Source organism: Oxyura jamaicensis, chromosome 2 (assembly GCF_011077185.1).
Source record: "Oxyura jamaicensis isolate SHBP4307 breed ruddy duck chromosome 2, BPBGC_Ojam_1.0, whole genome shotgun sequence".
NCBI classification, from domain to species: Eukaryota; Metazoa; Chordata; class Aves; order Anseriformes; family Anatidae; genus Oxyura; species Oxyura jamaicensis.
Window position 1 is genome coordinate 55,508,226 of NC_048894.1, and position 19,718 is coordinate 55,527,943.

General features: G+C 38.0%; 1 protein-coding gene across 3 annotated transcripts in view; it reads right to left on the reverse strand.

Moving 5' to 3' along the window:
- Positions 1-19,718, reverse strand: part of CNTNAP2 (contactin associated protein 2) — a 1,137,498-nt gene that overhangs the window by 86,548 nt on the left and 1,031,232 nt on the right. For all 3 annotated transcript variants that reach the window (XM_035319470.1, XM_035319471.1, XM_035319472.1), the window contains 2 exons: positions 6,379-6,597; positions 3,605-3,841 (listed from right to left, as the gene is read on the reverse strand). In XM_035319470.1, coding sequence (XP_035175361.1) covers positions 3,605-3,841; positions 6,379-6,597 — 456 coding nt within the window. The remainder of the gene's footprint in view (positions 1-3,604; positions 3,842-6,378; positions 6,598-19,718) is intronic.

A 19,718-nucleotide genomic window follows, 5' to 3' on the forward strand; every position in this document is an offset into this window, starting at 1 on the left:
ATTCAATACCCAAAGAAAGAATGCTTTCTCCCTTTCTCCCTGGGGGATCCCCCACATCACAGTGCTACCATGTGCTCTGTGCATTCTGTCCACGCCCATTTCAGCATGTTGACCATTTGACCATTGCTGTTTTTGCTTAAAGGAATGGAATAATTTGTTTTTTAAAGGAACAAAATTTAATTATTTCTCAGAAATGGTTTTATGCTGCCAAGATGACAGTTCTGGGAGAAAAAAAAAAAAAAAAGGAGAATTTATGCTTAAGCAATAGACAGAGAAGGGTCAGAAAGCAATCTGTAGGACATCAGAAATACTGCAGCTATTCCTCTGAACAATTTGTCTGAGCAATGAAAGGAGAAAAGAAGATAGTTGCATGTTCCCCTGATACAAAACAAAAATAAAGTTAAAATAGATAACAGACTATATTTTTGCAATTTTTTTTCATTGAAAAAAAAAAACACAACATGTTGTAACTTCCAGGTAACTACCACATCGATCACACGTGTGACCTGCTGCTAGTAAGTCTGGAAACAAAGCAATTTCTTGTCGGTCATCAATCAGTGACTTGTAGGATGGATTTCATCAGCAAAAGCAAGGTCTTGTTTTATTGTGAGATGTCTTTCTTATTTATAAAACATTGTATGGTAATTTCAGTATATTAATGATGCTTTATTTGCTTTGATTTTTTTTTTTATTATTATTTTTTTTTTATTACTTCTTAGCAGTTGCAGTATGCAACCAACCCCAGAAAGTTTACCATGGGAATGTGATTGAATATCAAAATCAAATTTTGAGATAAGAAGAACTTCCTGTGGCAAATTAAAACCAAAAAAATAGGGAAAAGAAGACTGTGCTATATCAAAAGATGTTATATTATGCCAGCCCTCCTACTGAATAGCATATTTCTTTGGAAATCTCATTGTTTTGAATGCAATAAGTGAAAAAGTCAGGGCTGCCTGGCGACGAGGTTTTACTCAGAGGAGTAAAAGTAACAAAGCTTACTCCTCATTTACAATGCAAAGCACTAACAATATTATTTTGTGTCAGTGGACTTGAATTCCTAGTGTAGGTAACAAAGGAAAATACTCTCCCTCGCCACATATTACTCACTGAACATCACAGTATCCAACTGCACACTGTGGGACAGGTAAGAAAAAACACAAGTGACACAGCAGTATTCAACTAAGGCCTTCCTATAAGCAATGAAAGTGGCTGAAAACAGAATATAGTCTTCAAAAACATTCACAGTCATCTCAGTGCTTTTTAGGGAGGGGAGAATGTTGAGGTGTTCATGAAAAATGAACAGAAATATCAGATTTGGGTTGTTTATATAAATCACTAAAAAGAGAAATTGCTTTTTTTTAAATTTTATTTTACAGGGAAAGCAGGGAAAAACTCCCTGATCTCCAACAAATTTTACATTTTTTTTTTTTTTTATAAAATATACTCTGATGTTTTTCCCGTATTTTTTTCCACTGTCATTAGTACTGTGTATTTTCCCTTTGTATCTAGAAAATATATTTAGTTTTGTCTCATGGACAAAGAGGATATAATACAAGATTTTTGAAGCTGCTATTGGAAGGAAAAAGTAAGATACTCATCTTTTGCAAGTCTAAAGAGTTTGGCAACTTTTACAAGATGTTCCAGTGCTTTACTTGATTTAAAAGGCTTAATGCAAGTTCAATTTACAATGTAAAATTTAATGGGCTAAAAATGAATTGTTTTAAAGACCTCATTATCAGCACCATTTGTTACAGAGGTTTTACAATTATTTTGATCACAGGATGGTCTCAAACCAGTCTATTTTGTGTTTAATTGATCCTTCAACTTTTATCCCAGTGCCCAGTTGTTTTTTACAGAGAAGACCCATGAAGCCATCCACACTAAATACTTGGCAATATTTTAGATGAGTACATTGATTTTCAGCACTAACAGAATGGAAATGTATTTTCTTCATAGAGTCTTAAGGATTTAAATAGATATATTTAGCCTGGAATAGGTTTGATATTTAAGGCAGAAATCTGATATATTGTTTAAATTGCACAACATGGTGTGGTACAGAGATCCCCATGCTAGCATGAGGACATTTGCATGACTCAGTGCTGCCCAGCAGGGGTGGCTTACAGAGAGAGTTTTATGCATTCTCAGTATACTGCACGCTCATCATACTGCAAGCCTGGACATGCTGCACTCAGCTTTACTTTTGGTAGTAGCTATTAGCTTTACTTCTGACTGTGTGACCTGAATAAAATGATTTGGGCCAATATCTGCAGAAGACGTTTGAGAGCCAACTTACAGATGCTCAGCATTGACTTTCTGAGACTGAGCATGTACATGTATGTCCACTCTGGTGCAGTGGAATATCTGAGTACTTGGCATCTACATAGTTGAGCATTGATACAGAAGTACTGAAATGAGAAAAAATTATGACACTGAAAAGAGAAAAAAATGCCCAAGTATCACTATCTGGTCTGTGGTCCTCCGTCTAGACTAGGAGGCTGATAAGGTGAATGAAGAATGAATATTACTTCTGTTGCTACAACAATGCTTACAGATCAGTGAAACGGGTTTGTCTGTGCTAGGTTCTCAATTGTTTCTCTAATGATATTTTTTTATTCTGTTAGATCCATATCCAGGAAGAATAAAACATTTAGCTTAGTGCTGATTTTGGCAGAAGTTTGGTGCTCTTCCATCCCTACAAAATAAGAATATCCTATGAAATGTAAGAGAAATTAATGAATTTCCACAAAACTTGCAAACTTTGCAAACATTGGAAAATTATATTCCCATTACGACTTTGTCACAACAATTTCTTGCCAAAATAAGAAAAAAAAAGTGAAGATAAGCTAGCCTCCTCACTATAATATTTTTTAGGAGGTAAGATCCCTTTCTCCGCTCCTTTCCCGTCTTTCTTTCATATGAAGGCATATGTGTCCATAATAAATTGATCTCTTACAACCATTTGTTTTGAATGCACTTTATACATTTCAAAAACTAACATGGATGTGGGAGCTCTGTAGCTTCTCTTGCCCTAGCAAGATCAATCTCTAATGCAGTTGGAACTTCAAGAAGTTGTGATGTAGCTATGAATAGATAAAACTTTTAATCCAAGTGTTGGTCTCCCAGTTCACAAGATTCAACCCAAAGCTCAGACCTATGTATTTCCAAATATATTTATGAACCAGAATATGTAGATTTTGATTAAATCCACACTTTTTTTTTCCCCTAAATAATTAATCAATATAAGTTGCTAAGAAAATAAATTTCAATGAATTTATGATGATAGATTTATTTTGATTGGTAACAATTCTAATGTTGAACAATGAAGTTCAACACCTCAGAACTATTCAATACAGTCTGCCAGACCTGCTAGGAGAACAGGTACCACTGATATATTTTTTTTTGTTTTGTTATTTGATTTAATTAGTTAACATATATTAGTACTGAGAGATGCAGTTTCATATCATCACATTTATATCCTGGATGTAATAATTTGACTTGCTTGTAAGAAATATTAATCAGGATTTACTTGTTTAATTAACAAAAGCTGAAGAATTGATTCTATTGTTTTCCCATACTCTTCAAGCCTTCTGTGTAAAGCGTTTACCTTTAATACAAAATGGTCCATCATATGCAGTTTTGGAGCAGTCACAGGAGTAGCCGTTGTATTTCTCTACACATTTGCCACCATTTGCGCAGTACATCCCATAGCTTGTGCAGTGGCCAGAGCAGCCAGGCTTCACCCCTGGTGTGACTTTTGCTCTCTCTTCCAAGTCCAGTGTCACCCCATTCATTCTTAATGAACGAATGCAACCTAGGAAACCCCGCTGGCCTCCTGCAGCACCTGAGTAGAAACATAAAACCGTACGAAAACACTGAACAGATTTTGTTGTTGTTACTGTATATGAAATATCCTGCTAAGCTTGTGACAACAGCTGGAATTAAATAACTTCTTTGTAAAGATGAAACATTGCCATGTCCTAATGAAATTGAAATCAGTTAAACCTGAACTTTCAGACGTTACTAAAAGTACACCCAAATAGCGAGTGCCTTTGCTTTTCATTGATAAGAGATTAGAGATTCTAGCCCTCTACTGTAAGACTTCAAATTTCAACTTCAAGATTTTTAGAGAGAACAGTGGAAGAAATGGGCTTAGCTCTATCACTAAGATGTAGCCCTACTCACCATATAATTAGTAGTTATGAATGTTAATAATAATGCCACAATATGTTATGCACTTTAATATTTTTCAAAGCCACAGTGGGGAAAGAGGGAAAAGATTTTAAACCCACTTCTTAGCTGCAGTAGGAAATATAAATGCTCATTTCCAAGCAACATCAGGCATATTGCTTAGTTGCCTGAGTATAGAGTGAAGGACACGATACTGAAGAGCTACATTTGAAAATCTAGGTTAGAATGACTTAGCAGTCACTAAGGATGGTTCCTTATTTCCCCTGTAAATGCTGAAAAATGTGATTTCATCTCAGAAAGCCTTATCCAGGGCTTGATTATTATTATTATTATTAATAATAATAATAACATAAAAATGCAAGCAAATAACAATGAGTGGCTGCTATCTGTTCTCCTCATACCCTCATCTCTTTGATTACTGCAGTGCCACAGATGCTAAAGAGTCCGCTGTTCCTGAGGAGATCTGAATGGTCATCTCTCCAGAGCACAGAGGCTATTTACCTGGGTGAGACAGAGGACCAAATATAGACCAGATAGGCTGCTTCAAATCAACCACACAGACCAAAAAGACTGTTTCAAGTTCAACCACTGCTAACTGGAAAATTTGGAGTACAAGGAGAGAATGCTTGGTCTCTGCTAATGTGCACAGGGCACAGGTCATTCTGGTGTGGTTCCGTTCTACGTAAGCTAATATACACTATGGTGATGAAAAAGATCCTAATACATCTAATTTCTACATCTTTTCCCTCTTGGTGATTGTCCTAGCCCCTAGAACATGACGCTCTACAGAGTATCTTATTGGCCCACGGAATATTTATTTATTCTATAGAAAGTGGAGCAGGAGGGACTGAAACAATTCTTATTCAGTGTTATTATCCAGGCCCTGATGTTCAGGGTGTTCATTTGAGACACCTGAACTCAAATCAATTCTCTGTCTAACTCAGGGTAAGAATTTAAATCAGAGACTGTTCTTTGAGATCTGTGCTCCCTTCATCAAGTTATATGAAATAGATCTGATTCAGAAAGAAGGAAAATCAGATGCAGATTAAGACATTCAGCTTTTGGCAATACAGGAACAAAGTATTTCAAAAAATTGTTGGTGTACCAATTAATTCAAAACTACCTAAAAAAATAACAGTTATTAACAATTCCCCAAGAACTCAGGCTGGAATATTTCTATTTCCTCACAGTTTCACAAAAAGTCTTAGTATTTCCTTTAAAAGCTTAAGGTTTCCTCTTCTAAAAAAACTTTACATTTCAGCTGATTTGGAATTAGGCTTTAATTGAGATCATGGTTAGCAGTAAAGTAGAATCTTAGCCTGTAAATAGTGGTTGCACCTCTGGTGACACATTATATACATAGTTTGCTGTGACACTGTGCTGTTTACCAAGGCAGTGAAGAATTTAAACATTGTTTTAATTCATTTCTGCGTTTGAATCTGCAGTAACTTGGAAAAAAATAAGATAATGTCAATTTTTCCTTCCTCCCCTTCTCCCTTTAACAGATATGTAGAGGAATAAGAAATTGCTCACCATTTTATGCAGCTTTGATTCCAAGTAATGTCATTTGGCATATCTACACTTCAGAGCCATAGGGCTAACAGTCAGAGAAATAGAAGTACTGCTGGAATAGTATGCCCCGAATTCACTGGAGACCAGTAACTCCAGAAAGCAGCTGGACTAACATGGTTCTGGGAAATGCATTTGTGTGACACCATGCAATATTATCCTAGATTGAATGGGAAAACATCCCATGGGACTAAAGGGAAATGACTTCACTGAGGTGTGAATGAAAAACCAGACCTGCTGAGGTTAGGATGGGCATCACAGGCTCATACAGTCTTGGCACCATCTATACAAAATTTTTCAATTCCATTGTTTATGTGTGGGTGAGTCCCGTAAAAAAAGGAATTTGGTACTGCTATCTGCTAGAGTCACTTTCTGTCATGAGCTGTAGGTTGGGAAAGACAGAAATGACAAGTGGCCAGCACAGAATATTTTTTACTTAGTTGATCCTGTTATTTCTGCAGCTATGGAGATTTTTTTTTTTTTTTTTTTTTTTTTTCTGTCATGCAAGTACTACTCTAGGAGGGCAAATTCCTATGTTAAATTAACTGGTACTGCCAAGACACAAAGCAACAAGAGTTCAGTATGTGACAGCAAAGCCCGGTTACCCACTCCACATCTTACCAACGTAGAGCTGGCTGTACAATTCCAGTCGTGTGTGTCCTTCTGTTGGGGCTTTCCGAACCTCCAGGGGCAGCTGGTCTACCTGCAGACTGGCTTGTTTGACATTTCTCTCAGCATTGACCCGATGCCACTGGTCATCATTCAGCTGGTTGGGAGACCTAACGATGATTTCCACAGGCCCATTTCCAACATCAAATGAAAAGGAAACCTCTGTAGCAGCTGAAACACCAAGCAAAAGAGAACCCATCTTGTGCTGTAAACATAAACACGCTTCACAATTACACTTAAACAGAAAGGATTAATTTCTAATAGAAACATGTACTGCTCAGACACTTTCCAGAATTTCTAAGCATATTTTATTCCTTTTAACTTGAACAGAAGTTAAAATATTTCCAAGAGGCCACTATGAAAAGCTTCTACAGCATGGAAATTAAATCAGTTTGACTTGTAAAATTAAACCAGAGCAAATTATATCCTCAAAGAGGATTTTTTTAAATTTCTACTAATAATTTCAATAATATCACACAAACTTTTATAATATCACAAGCTTTTAGAAGAAAACACCAATAACAATATATTTGTTTCTGAAATTAAAAAAAAAATATTTATTTATTTATTTATTTTAGGAAGTATGCATTTTGATAAAAAGTGATACAGATTAAATTTATATTTTTTTTTCTTCTGAGTGGCAGTGACAGTTAATTTTTGCAATGAGCTAATAAATGCATGAAGCAGTGGTAAAGAACTATGTGAAAATTTATGTCTGGAAAATAAGTGGTTTATTATTTATATTTATAGTACTCTATATATAGTAGATGATTTAAAAAATGTTTAGAAATTTTACAAATAACCATTAGCCTCTACTAGACATTCCTCCATGTCATATTCAACAAACTATATAATTGATACTAGTGGTTATGCAAGGATTAATAAGTGCTTAATTATCTAATTACTTATTAGTGACTAATTAATCACTATAAGTGATTAATAATACATAGATTTTTGACTAGAGAAATACAATTTTGAATTTCCCGCTGAAATTTATTTTATAAAAACTAGGGGTTAAAAATTATTTTATGGTGGCAAAACATTAGATGAAAACATTACCTTGAAGAGCGAACTTCAAGACCTTAAAGACCTAGGTGGCAAGATCCCTAAGAACACAGTTAGGGACAAAGGAGCTGAACAGCTCTGGCAACTATTTAAGGATGTTTTCCTCAGAGTACAAGAACTCTCCATCCCCTTGCATAAGAAAGTGAGCAGGGAGAGCAGAAAACCAGCATGGCTGAGCAAGGACCTGTTGGTCTAACAGAGGCACAAGAAGGAAATGCATAGGCAGTGGAAGCAGGGACATGTGCCCTGGGAAGAGTACAGGGATGCTGTCCAGATGTGCAGGGATGGGATCAGGAAAGCCAAGGCATGAGTGGAAATGAGTTTGGCAAGGGATGCAAAGAATAAGAAGGGATTCTGTAGATACAGTGCTCAGAAAAGATCAAGGCGAGTGTACCCCTTCCAGTGGATGAGAAGGGTGAACTGGTAATGACAGACATGGAGAAGGCCGAGGTACTCAGCAGATTCTTTGCTTCAGTCTTCACTGTCAGACAGGCATTTCCATGCCTATCATTTCCCCGAACCTGAAGATGAGGGCTAGGGAAACGAAGTCTCTCCCACTGTAAGGAAAGAACAAATTTGAGACCACCTGATAAAACTAAACAGGTACAAGGCTATGGGGCCTGATGACATGCATCCCAGGGTCCTGAGGGAAATGGCTGATGTAGTTGCCAAACCCCTCACCATCATACTTGAAAAGTTCTGGCAGTCAGGTGAAGTTCCTGGTGACTGGAAGAAAGGGGAACATCACCCCCATTTTTAAAAAGGATAGAAAGGAGGACCCAGGGAACTACAGACTGGTCACCTCTGTGCCTGAAAAGATCATGGAACAGATCCTCCTGGAAGCAGTGTCAAGGCACATGCAAGACAAGGAGGTGATCCAAGACAGCTAGCTTGGCTTCACCAAGGGCAAATTGTGCCTGACCAATCTGGTGGCCTTCTGTGATGGAGTGACTGCATCAGTTGACAAGAGAAGACCAACCAATGTCATCTGCTTGGACTTCTGTAAGGCCTTTGACATGCTCCCACATGACATCGTAATCTCCAAATTGGACAGAGATGGATTTGAAGGGTGGACCATTTAGCAGATAAGGAATTGGCTTGAAGGCTACACCCAGAGAATGGTGTTCAATGGTCTATGTCCAGGTGGAGGCCTATGATGAATGGTGTCCCTTGGGGGTCTGTCTTGGGACTGGTACTGTTTAATATCTTTATCAATGATATAGACAGTGGGATCAAGTGCACCCTTAGCAAGTTTGCAGATGACACCAAGCTGAGTGGTGCAGTCAGTACACCAGAAGGAAGGGACGCCATCCAAAGGGACCTGGCAAGCTTGAGAAGTGGGCACATGTGAAAATTAGTGAGGTTTAACAAGTCCAAGTGCAAGGTGCTGCACCTGGGTCGGGGCAATCCTATACATGAGGACAGACTGGGAGGAGAACACATTGAGAGCAGCCCTGCAGAGAGACTTGGGGATTTTAGTGGACAAAAAACTTGACATAAACAAGCAGTGTACACTTGCTGCCCAGAAGGCCAAGTGCATCATGGGCTGAATCAAAAGAGGAGTGGCAGATTGAGGGAGGTGCTTGTCCTCCTCTACTCTGCCCTTGTGAGGTCTTACTTGGAGTACTGTATCCACGTCTGAGGCCCCCAGCAAAAGAAGGGTGTTAATATGTTAAAAAAGGTCCAGAGGAGGGCTACGAAGTTGATCAGAGGGTGGTAAGGCACTGGAACTGGTTGCTCAGAGAAGTTGTGGATGCCCCATCCCTGGAGGTGTTCAAGACCAGGCTGAACAAGACACTGGGCAATGTGATCTAGTGGGTGGCATCCCTGCCTATGGCAGGGCGGTTGGAATTAGACGATCCTTAAAGTCCCTTCTAACCTAAGCCATTCTATGATTCTGTGATTACTAGAAAATGGGTAATCAGTGATAAAGGAGCATATCAGAAAGAAAAAAAGACAACCAAGACTTCCATTTATTTATTTATTTATTTATTTATTTATTTTGTTTGTTTGTTTGTTTGTTTTGAAATATAAAATAAAGCTGCAGTGCCATTTCATTTTTCTGAAAAATCCCTGGTGACCAATTGTGTTTTCAGTGGTGCAGCTGTAGTTTCTCGTATGGTTAAATTACCAAAACTCTTATACGAAATTTATCAGCACATCTGATAAATTGTGGTAGAAGCAACACTCCATGATCATTTTCATTAAGAACACTGATAAACAGTGAGAAGTATTTTTGTACATGACCTAGTAGATTTCCACATGATTTTCACAAATTAAATTAAACTATATACATTTTTAAGCAATTTGGAAGGACTGGAATAAATGTTTCACAGATAACGTTATTTCAATTAAATTTATTGTACAAACAACACCTTTTTTTTCATTAAAAGAAAAAAAAACACATAATTGCTGTTTTACCCCCTGTTCTTTGACGAATGAAATAATTTCATTCAGAATGAAATTCAAAATGAACTGCCTTTCATGAACCATGGATTTAGCCTATTTGGCCTTCTTCACTTTACAAGACAGAAAAAATATATGTGCCAAAAATCACCATTCAAGAAATAAAGCTGTTTCATTTTACTCTTACCATGCTTTATAATTTCAGGGGATCTGCCAATAAACTCATACAAACTACAAATTAGAGTACTTTCTCCAGTACTTAAGTTGTATGTTACATCCATGTCTATTTTCAAAAGGATGTGCATTTCTCCATTAATTTTTACTTTGAAGAAACTCTTCAAATCTCTTTGCTGCCAGGCTTGACTTGCTCCCAAAAGCTGTTTGTCTGAAGGATTATAAAATGAGAACACCTTAGTAGAATTTCCTCTTATTCTGAGGCAACTGATGGCACTGTTGATATTGCGCATGGATGCGTTGAGGGTGAACCCATCCAGGATTTGGAAAACTTCTGCAAGAATGCTTCTTGATTTGCAGGGTTTTGGACTTCTGGATGGAAGCAGTTCTAATTTTTTTAAGGGAAGATTATTCTTCCTTTAAAAGAGAAAGTGAAGTGCAGAGAACTGGCAAATAGAGATATTTCAGGTAGAATTTGTTATGCCAGCTATCCAGCTTTATGCATGGCTTTAGACTGCCAGTATCACAGTCTAAAGCCTTATTTTATAATGAAATTCATACTTACTGAAAAAAAAAATATTAGCTCTGATGTGAAAGTAAAAGTACCATTTGTATAAATTCACATTATAAATTTATAATGAAAGTTAAGGTTTAGGAAGGAAAAGCATTCCAGAACTATCTTCTCATTAAAGGTTTGTTATCAGTGCATGTACCTTCTGACTTGCTCAAAATTAGAAATGTATAAGGATCTGTGGACTGTGCTGATCTGTCCCCAGGCAACCTAAAAACCTGACTCTTACAAACTGAAGGGGGGAGGTTTATTTGCTAGACTGAAAAAAAACACCATGAAGGACATCAATGAAAAGATCTTTGCAGAGAGGCACAGGCTGCATGGCATCATCGCACTTGAATTCTCTTACTGGTTCTGACTGTTCAGTCTCAGTTTCCATTTGAATGAATTCTTCAGTCTACAGTGTAAGTATGTTCTCCAACCAGGGGAATAATAGAATCGTAGAATAGTTTAAGTTGAAAGGGACCTCGAAGATCATCTGATTTCAACCCCCCCTGCCTGGAACACCTTCCACTAGGCCAGGATGCTCAAAACGACATCACATCTTGCTTTAAACACATCCAGGGATGAGACATCCACAAAAGTCTACATAAATACATGCTCATATGTCTACATAAAATACTTCGTATTGGCATTTTATCAGAAATGGATGAACATCTGTGGTGGGTTGACTCCAGTCTGCAGCTAAGCACTTAAACAGCTGCTTATTCACTCCCCCCGGGCCCCCCCCCCTCCCCCCAGCAAGTTGCAGGAGAAAATAGGAAGACTGAAAGTGAGAAAACTCGTGTTAAGATAAAGACAGTTTAGTAGGTGATGGAAAAGACAAAAACCAACAAGAAAAACAAACAAAGTAAAACAAAGGAAATGACTCACTAAATCCCACAAGCAGACTGATGTCTGGCCAGTCTCCAAACTTGGGCCCCCTTGGAAACCCAAACCCTCACCTTCTTCCTCCACCCCAGCTTTATTGCTGAGCATGATGTTGGGCAGTGTAGAGTATTCCTTTGGTCAATGTGTGCCATTCCAACTTCTTCACTGCCCTTAGCCTACACATTGGAGGGGAATGGGGAGAAAGTTGGAAAAAGACAAATCCTTTATACTTTTCAGCACTGTTCAGCAATAGCCAAAATATTGGCATTTTGTCAAGACTATTGTAGGCATAAATACAAAACAAGGCACTAGGCTGCTGTGAAGAAAGATAACTCTATCCCAGCCAGATCCAGAATAATATAAAATTTATTCAGAAGTTCAGTGTAACTACTTATGTGGAAAGGTATCGCTTATTTATTTATTTATTTATTTTCCTAAGTATGGTTTAATTTTCAGCCTCTCTGTGTCTACCTATACAACCCTTTGGACACAAATACATCCTTGGTGTAATTTCATCCTTGTAAATAAAGCCACAACAGCAGTATTATTCTGACAAACTTTTAAAAAGAAGGATCAAAAACGTCTAACATCTAAGCTGATAGTTGTTCATTGATCAGCTGGACCAGAGCTGTATTTTTCAGAAACATGGACATAATGAGCAGCACAGATCCCCAAGATTTTTACTGGCCAGTAAATTTGTAGCTCAGGACGTGAGCATCCCTAATGACCATTTTATTTTCTATCCTATCAAATGCTATAAAACTCTAAGAAAAGAGAGTGGATATCAGACTTTGAACAAATGTCTGAAATTGCTTAATTAAGAAATGAAAAAATAAAATAAATGTATTTTCAGTATATTCAGTTAGTACAAGGTTTTGTGATGGAAATTCCATAAAACTGAACAAGAGCAAATTTTTATGTACTCCTGCCACATATATTCACTTAATAAAAGGAGGCTTGTGGCTACATGTAGTTTTAGCATTTCTGTGCCTTGTTGTGTTTTAACTTGGCTGGCAGCTAAGCACCCACCACACAGCTGTCTTCTCACCCTCCCCCCACAGTGGGATAGTGGTGAGAATCAGAAAAAAAGTAAAAGCTTATGGGCTGAGATAAAGAGAGTTTATTAGGACAGAAAATAAATAATAATAATAATAATAATAATAACAATACTAATAATGTGTACACAACAAGTGATGCACAGTGCAATTGCTCACCACCTGCTGACTGATGTCCAGCCCATCCCTAAGCAGCGGTCCGCCTAACCCTGGCCAGCCACCCCATACAGCAATTAAAAACATTGGTGTGTTATCAACATGATTCTCATCTTAAATCCAAAACACGGTGCCATACCAGATATCAGGAAACAATTAACTCTATAATAGCCAAAACCAGGACATTTGTGCAATTATATGTAATTACATCTTGACATGTTTCTTTCATCAGTTCAGTTTTCTATGGTCTTAGGTTTTTGTCAGCCATCATTTCAGAATGTAGAAGTGTGGCTTTGGCAAAAGAAATGATCTTCCCACTGTCCTTACTGTTTATTATTATTATTATTATTATTATTTATTTTTTATTTGGGTTGTGTTCAGATCCCACAATTTCCTTACCTTAAACCTATGAAACATTTGTCCATAAAAGTAAGGGACACATATATCATCTGTGGCATTCTGGATTCTTTGGATTCCTCCTTACCAGGCTTTCTAGCCCATATGCTTTATTTAAACGGAAGATCTGAGGCTCAACAGAATGAGAAGTAGTATGCATTTCTATGTCCTTTGCTATGCAGGAGGCCAGACTAAATGATCTAACAGTCTTTTCTGTCATTTAAGATCTACAAAAAGCTAAGTTTCCCATTTCCCTAGAATTCTTTATGTTTCAAGTCTCTTTCTCTCTCTCTCTCTCTCTTTTTTTTTTTTTTTTTTCCTTCTACTTTCCTAGATTGATGTTTGCTAATAAATTATGGGCCGGAATCTCTACCTATAATGAGGCTACCAGCAAAGAAAAGGATGCTGACAGACAGGTGGGTGCTCACAAAATGCTAAGTACTAGGTGGAGGTTCTTAAGACACAAAAACTGTGGAAAAAAAAAAGTGTGTGTGTGTGTGGGGGGGTAGGAATTACAGCCCTCCTTAGAGTAAGTTTTCTATGCCTGTCTCTCCCTTTCTCTTCCTCTTTCTTGTTATCTTTTCTCTAATACATACTTTCATCCCCTCCCTTGTACTTTGTTTCTCTTAACTCTCCTGCTGTATTTTTATAACCTTCAGTGAGACTCATTGATGTTTTAGTTGACTTATATCAAAGAGAAAACCTTAGGATCCTTTTGAAATTCCATTCTTAGAACATAAATGCTTTGTTATGGCTAGATTCAGAGCTCACTTACTAGCTGTAAAACAGCATACAACAATAAGCTATGAATTGTAGTCTAAAAAGTGCCAGACAGATTTTGCTTCCCTCCACCTCGTTTGCTTGTTCCATGAAAACAGCAGCTTGTAAATATTCTACCTCTGGAAGAGCAACATCTGCCAAACCTTTTAGACAGTTTATTTTTAAATACACCTTTGACAAAGGTCTCACTGACTAAACCAGAAGACAGAAATCAATGAAATGATTCACTGAAATTCTTCCAATTGACTTAATGGACTTTGGATAGGAAAGGAAGACTTTCCAGGATAGTATGGAAAATCTTGTCCACCTTTCCCACTTACACTCTGGCAGATGAGTAGTCTTACAAATTCATCTATAAATTACCTGGCCTGCTACCTTCATTTGCACAGGGGTGAGAGACAGCTGAAACAGCACTGATAGCTTGTTCCTGGCTGCTGAATATACATAGAAAGGGCTGCCGATGCTACCCTGAAGTGCTGTATTGGAACACAGTATCTGCTTTGAGGATGCCACATCTTATGGCATCATGGCATCTCACTTCTCAACTAAAAATTAAAACCACCGAAAGGACATCTCAGAGAGAAATTGCTGATACAACATGCTGGATTGTAATGCAGGAATTTCTGTGTAGCTTGACTGACAGTTAATAACTGGATAGTTGTCAAAACTCATGGCCATATTTACAGCAATTGAACTAAGCATCTAGAAGATTTCATCATTTGTCATATTCCCAAATGAAATGATCGTTTGAACTAATGAGCAAAAGCTTCACTCATTTGACCAAATGACAATGGACATCTAAGTCCATGACTGCAGTGATCTCTGAGCTAAGTGCCAAATGAACTAGCTCTGGAAGCTGCACAGCTGCATTAGCATGATGCTGTGCCAAAAGTAATTAGTCTTAATGAAAGGCTCTACCGCACCTAGGATCAAACACAGCATTGCTGAATCTTGATCTATGTGGACATGCTATTTTTCCAGAATTAGTGCAGATATCTCTCTAATATGGTGGTTCATTGCACAGACAGCACATTCTGTGTTTGCCTACAGATTAAGAAGCCAAACAAGAAAAGTCATGCAGCTTTACACTTTCTTGAATCTTACCCAGTCAGTATAGTAAATTAAGATGGAAGGTAGGAAAGATAGTGACTAGCACAGATAACTATCAACTAAACCAAGAAACTAGGCTCCAGGAGTACCCCTGGATTCAAAACTGGGTCCAGTCTTGTTCAGTAACCAATCCATCATCTGCCCCTGGATGATGGGGACAGAGTGCACACTAGGCTGGTTTGTTGGTCACATAAAACTGAGGTTGAAACACTCTGTTCATGCTGAAAACCAGAGGGACTTCAGCAGGCTGGAGAAACAAGCTGTCAAGAACCTCATACAATTCAACAGGGAAAAGTACAAAGTCCTGCACCTGGGGAGGAACAGCCCCAAGCACCAGGACATGCTGAAAAACAGCTTTGCAGAAAAGGCTCTGGGGGCCCTGGTGGACACCAAAATGAATGTGAGACAGAATGTGTGTCCTTGTGGCAAAGAAGGTAAAATGCTCTCCTGGGCTCCTTTTGCATTAGGCAAACCTTTACCAGCAGCTTGAGGAAAGTGATCCTTTCCCTCTACTCAGCCTTGGTGAGGCCACATCTGAAGCGGTGTGCCCAGTTCTGGGCTTCTCAGTACAAGAGAGACGTGGATGTCCTGGAGAGGGCCATGAGGATGATTATGGGATGGAGAACCTTTCCTCTGAGGAAAGGCTGAGAGAGCTGGGGCTGTTCTGCCTGGAGAAGAGAAGGCTCAAGGGGGGATCCTATAAATGTACAGAAATACCTGACGGGAGGCTGCAAAGAAGATGGAGCTACTTTTCAATGTTGCCTAGTGGCTGGAGAAGTAGCAATAGGTACAAACACAGGAGGCTCTGTTTGAACATCTGGAAATGTCTTTGTTCTGAGAAGGACTGAGTTCTCTGTTGGGATCTAGTTGAAATCTACTGTCATTGTTTCACCACCTTAAGTGGAAAAGAAGGCTGATGCACTAGTATTTTGCACTAGTATTGTAGCACTAGTATTTTGCTTATAATATCAGTTTTTTTTTTTTTTTTTTTTTTTTTTTTCCTGTTTCTCTCAATTAACCTTTTAATGATGAATGCTTGCTTCTTTGGATGGAATTAGAACATAACTGTGAACTTGTTTACTGAAGCTCACGCTAGATAAGGCTACAGTGATCCTAGGAGGTGGAAGGTAAGAAGCTAAAATCATAGCAAATATCAGTATATCACTTGCAGTAAAAGCGTGTTTCTGGAGCACGGCAAGAGGATGGTTTTCTGTCTTCAGATGGATAGATGATTTAGTGTATACAAAATACAGATTTTTCTATTGGGACCTGCCTTTTGTGATGGTTAAAAGTGCAAGTTATTTCTGTGTCATGTATGCTTCAGTACCAAAAAAACAAATCACAAAATTTGACATGACTTTTTTTTTTTTTTTTTTTTTAATTGCATGTTTAGCCCTCTTGGGTCTCACTAGCAAAGTCAAAGAAATTACAGACATAACTAAATTAACAAACAAATACATAAATAAATGTAGGTCATTATTCTGCTAGTCTGTTGGTTAGTCTGGTTAGTCTACAGCATCAAGCTTAGTTCTGTTGTACATATGCCACTTGCACAAATATGCATGCTTGTGTATATAATCCAAAAGATTTGCAGACATATTTCAGTGCTTCTTTATTGCTACTTTACATGGAGTTCAGCTAGCAACACTTTTTTCCCCTCACTGTCTTTCAGTATTGAAGGGAATAACAGACTACAATGCTGTGTAGAGTCATCTCCTCAAGTGCATATTTACAATTGCAATGTTTCAATACTGCTATTAAAAGTGGGCTATTCAGTATTGTAGCCTGCCCTCAAAAGGTTGAGAACTTGGATATATAAAGAAGAACATCTGTTAGATGCAGCACTTCTCAGTTACAGCTTGTTTCTGGTCAAAAGCTATCATGTCAGTGAAACATTGTGTTTCTGTGCACATGCAAGGCTAGATTACTCCTTTGGAGCAGAAGCTGGAGTACAGAACAGTGCAGACTTACAATCCTTCCCTGAATTTTCCCTAGGGTGGCCTAACCTGCTGTCTGATTGCAGCTGAGGGGGAATTTTTAACTGCTAGAAATGTGTCTTTACCGTTTCCAAAACACACAGGCTACCTGCAACTGGCTAAATGCTCTCCAGGTGCAAGGTAGTAAAAAAGAATGTTCCTGACTTCTCTGACCTTGTGGAGGGACACTAATTCTGTGACTTTCTACTGGCAGACAACCACTTACACATACAATTAGCAATATTTTGGAAAGTAGTAAGTCTACTGGAGCTCAATATGAAGGGAAAACAGAACTGGATAGTGTGCCTTCCTCATGTGTAAGCATCTATGAGAGGACCATGCATGATAAGGAGGGATTTGATTTTGGTAATGACTAAGAATAAGATATTTTTATTTAATTTTAGAATAAACACAGCTATCAAACAACCAATCAAACAAAAATATCAGCCTTCCTACATAATAGATTAAATTGCTTTGGGGGACAAAAATATTACATTAAAATGAAAGTACCAAATTTTCTCATGAATTATCATGCAAAGGTCAAACATGCCCTTGGAATTATTTATTATCATTATTTATTAATTACTTCAGTTATGCTAATTGCACTTCATCTGTCTTCTAGATAAGCACTGGGAAACAACTATTTTATTTTTTATGGTTATATTTTAGTTTATATAGCAATTTTCAGCTGTAGACATCAAGAATGAAAAATGACATTACCAGTCCTGCATAAACAGGGAACCAAATCAAAGATATGTGAAAGAACTTGTTTAAGATCAAACAACAGATGATCAGAACAGGGCATGAAAAGATACCTACTTGCTTTACTTCTAAGGCAATACAATTTCAGATAGATGATGTTACCTCCCATTCATACAGCCCTCTTCCAATAACTACTTAGCAACTTGGAAGAAAGAAAGGAAAGGTGATTCAGTTGAAGGTCTTGTTGATCTCATGAAAGGTACTAAAACTTAAAAAATATATATAGCAGCAATGTCTTCTGGTCCCTTTTGTGAGAGATGATTCACAAAAAGGGAACTGCAGTCAGTACGCTGAATATAAAAGGAGAGGAGGGTTATGCTTTCCTATCTGTAGTGAGTAATAATAAACCCTATTAAACTTTTTTAACTGCAGTGCCTTACCATAGAACTGCACTGGTTCTATGCAACAAAAGACACCACAACAAGGGGAATGCACAGACATCAAAACAGAGCTCTCTCATGTAGCGTTCTAAGGGTTTTGTGTAACAGTTTTTTTTTTTGTTGGATAAAAGGCAAAATAAAAGTCATAAAATCACACAATATCCTGAGTTGGAAGGGACCCACAAGGATCTTCAAGTTCAGCTCCTGGGTTCAGAAAGGACCACTCAAAAATCCTACCATGTGCCTAAGAGCATTGTCCAAATGCTTCTTGAGCTCTGACAGGCTCAGTGATGTGACCACTGCCCTGGGGAGCCTGTCCCAGTGCCTGACCACCCTCTGGGTGCAGAACCTTTTCCTAACAACCAGCCTGACCCTCCCCTGTCCCAGCTCCATGATGTTCCCTTGGGTCCTGTTGCTGTACCCAGAGAGCAGACCTCAGCGCCTGCCCCTTTACTCCCCTCATGAGGGAGCTGCAGGCCGCCATGAGGCCTCCCCTCAGCCTGCTCTGCTCTGGGCTGAACAAACAAAGGGACCTCAGCTGCTCCTCATACCTCTTCCCTTCTAGACCCCTCAACACCTACATAGCCCTTCTTTGGACACTTGAAGTGTCCAAAAGTATGTGCTAACATTCACCAAATCCTATTACAGCAGGAGCATAGTAAAATATCAGAGATTTTTAACAGGAGAGGAGAAGGAGTCTCCTTTCCATAAGAAAAATTGCTGGGAAGTTGGCATGGTTCTAAAATTGCTGAGCTATGGGACTGGGTGTTTATCAAGTCCTCCTCCTCAAATATGTTACATTTGAATCTCACAAAAATCAGCCAAACTTGTAAACAATGCATCATATTAAAAGTTCTAATAGCCTTGTGCAAGCCTGAAAAGTAGATATCAAGACTGTCATTTTTTTATGGTGGGATTTTGAGAAAAAACGCATTGTCTATGTGCTTTTCTTCCTGTTTTGTGGTGTTTTTCTTATTCCATAGTTTGTGGAATGGGTGTAAGTTCTGCTGGAGATTGTGGTTAAGACATGTAAAGGTATTCAGATGCCTGGGTTGTAGCTGCCAGAAAACTTTTAAAATCTGGCCAGGTGCTCAAGGTGATATGAGTTGATTGATTTTTCTGCCTGGACATGTAGCTTTTTGTCATTTGTAATGGCTGGTTAGTAAGCAATTTTTCACTGCTGTTATTTATTTCTCTGTGCCTGTGCAGGGGTCACCATCAGGGTAAGGACCCTATTGCAATGTACTAACAAAATAGTAAAGTCCATCCAAAAATATGACATAAGTTTACTTTTAGTGTAGTTACTCTGTATATGAAGAGGGTAGGGTCAGGGTACATGGATCCGGGTGACTGTGGCTTTTTTTTTTTTTTTTTTTTTATATATAAATATATATATATATATATATATATATATATTTAAACAAAGGATTTCTCTGAAAACTATGTTTATAATTATTTACTGTTGACAGTGTTCAGGGTGGACCCCCCAAAATGGAGATGATGTCTTTGGTATTGTTTATTATTATTATTATTATTATTATTTATTCTGCATGAGGAAAATACATCTAAAAAATACTAAAATAAGGACTAT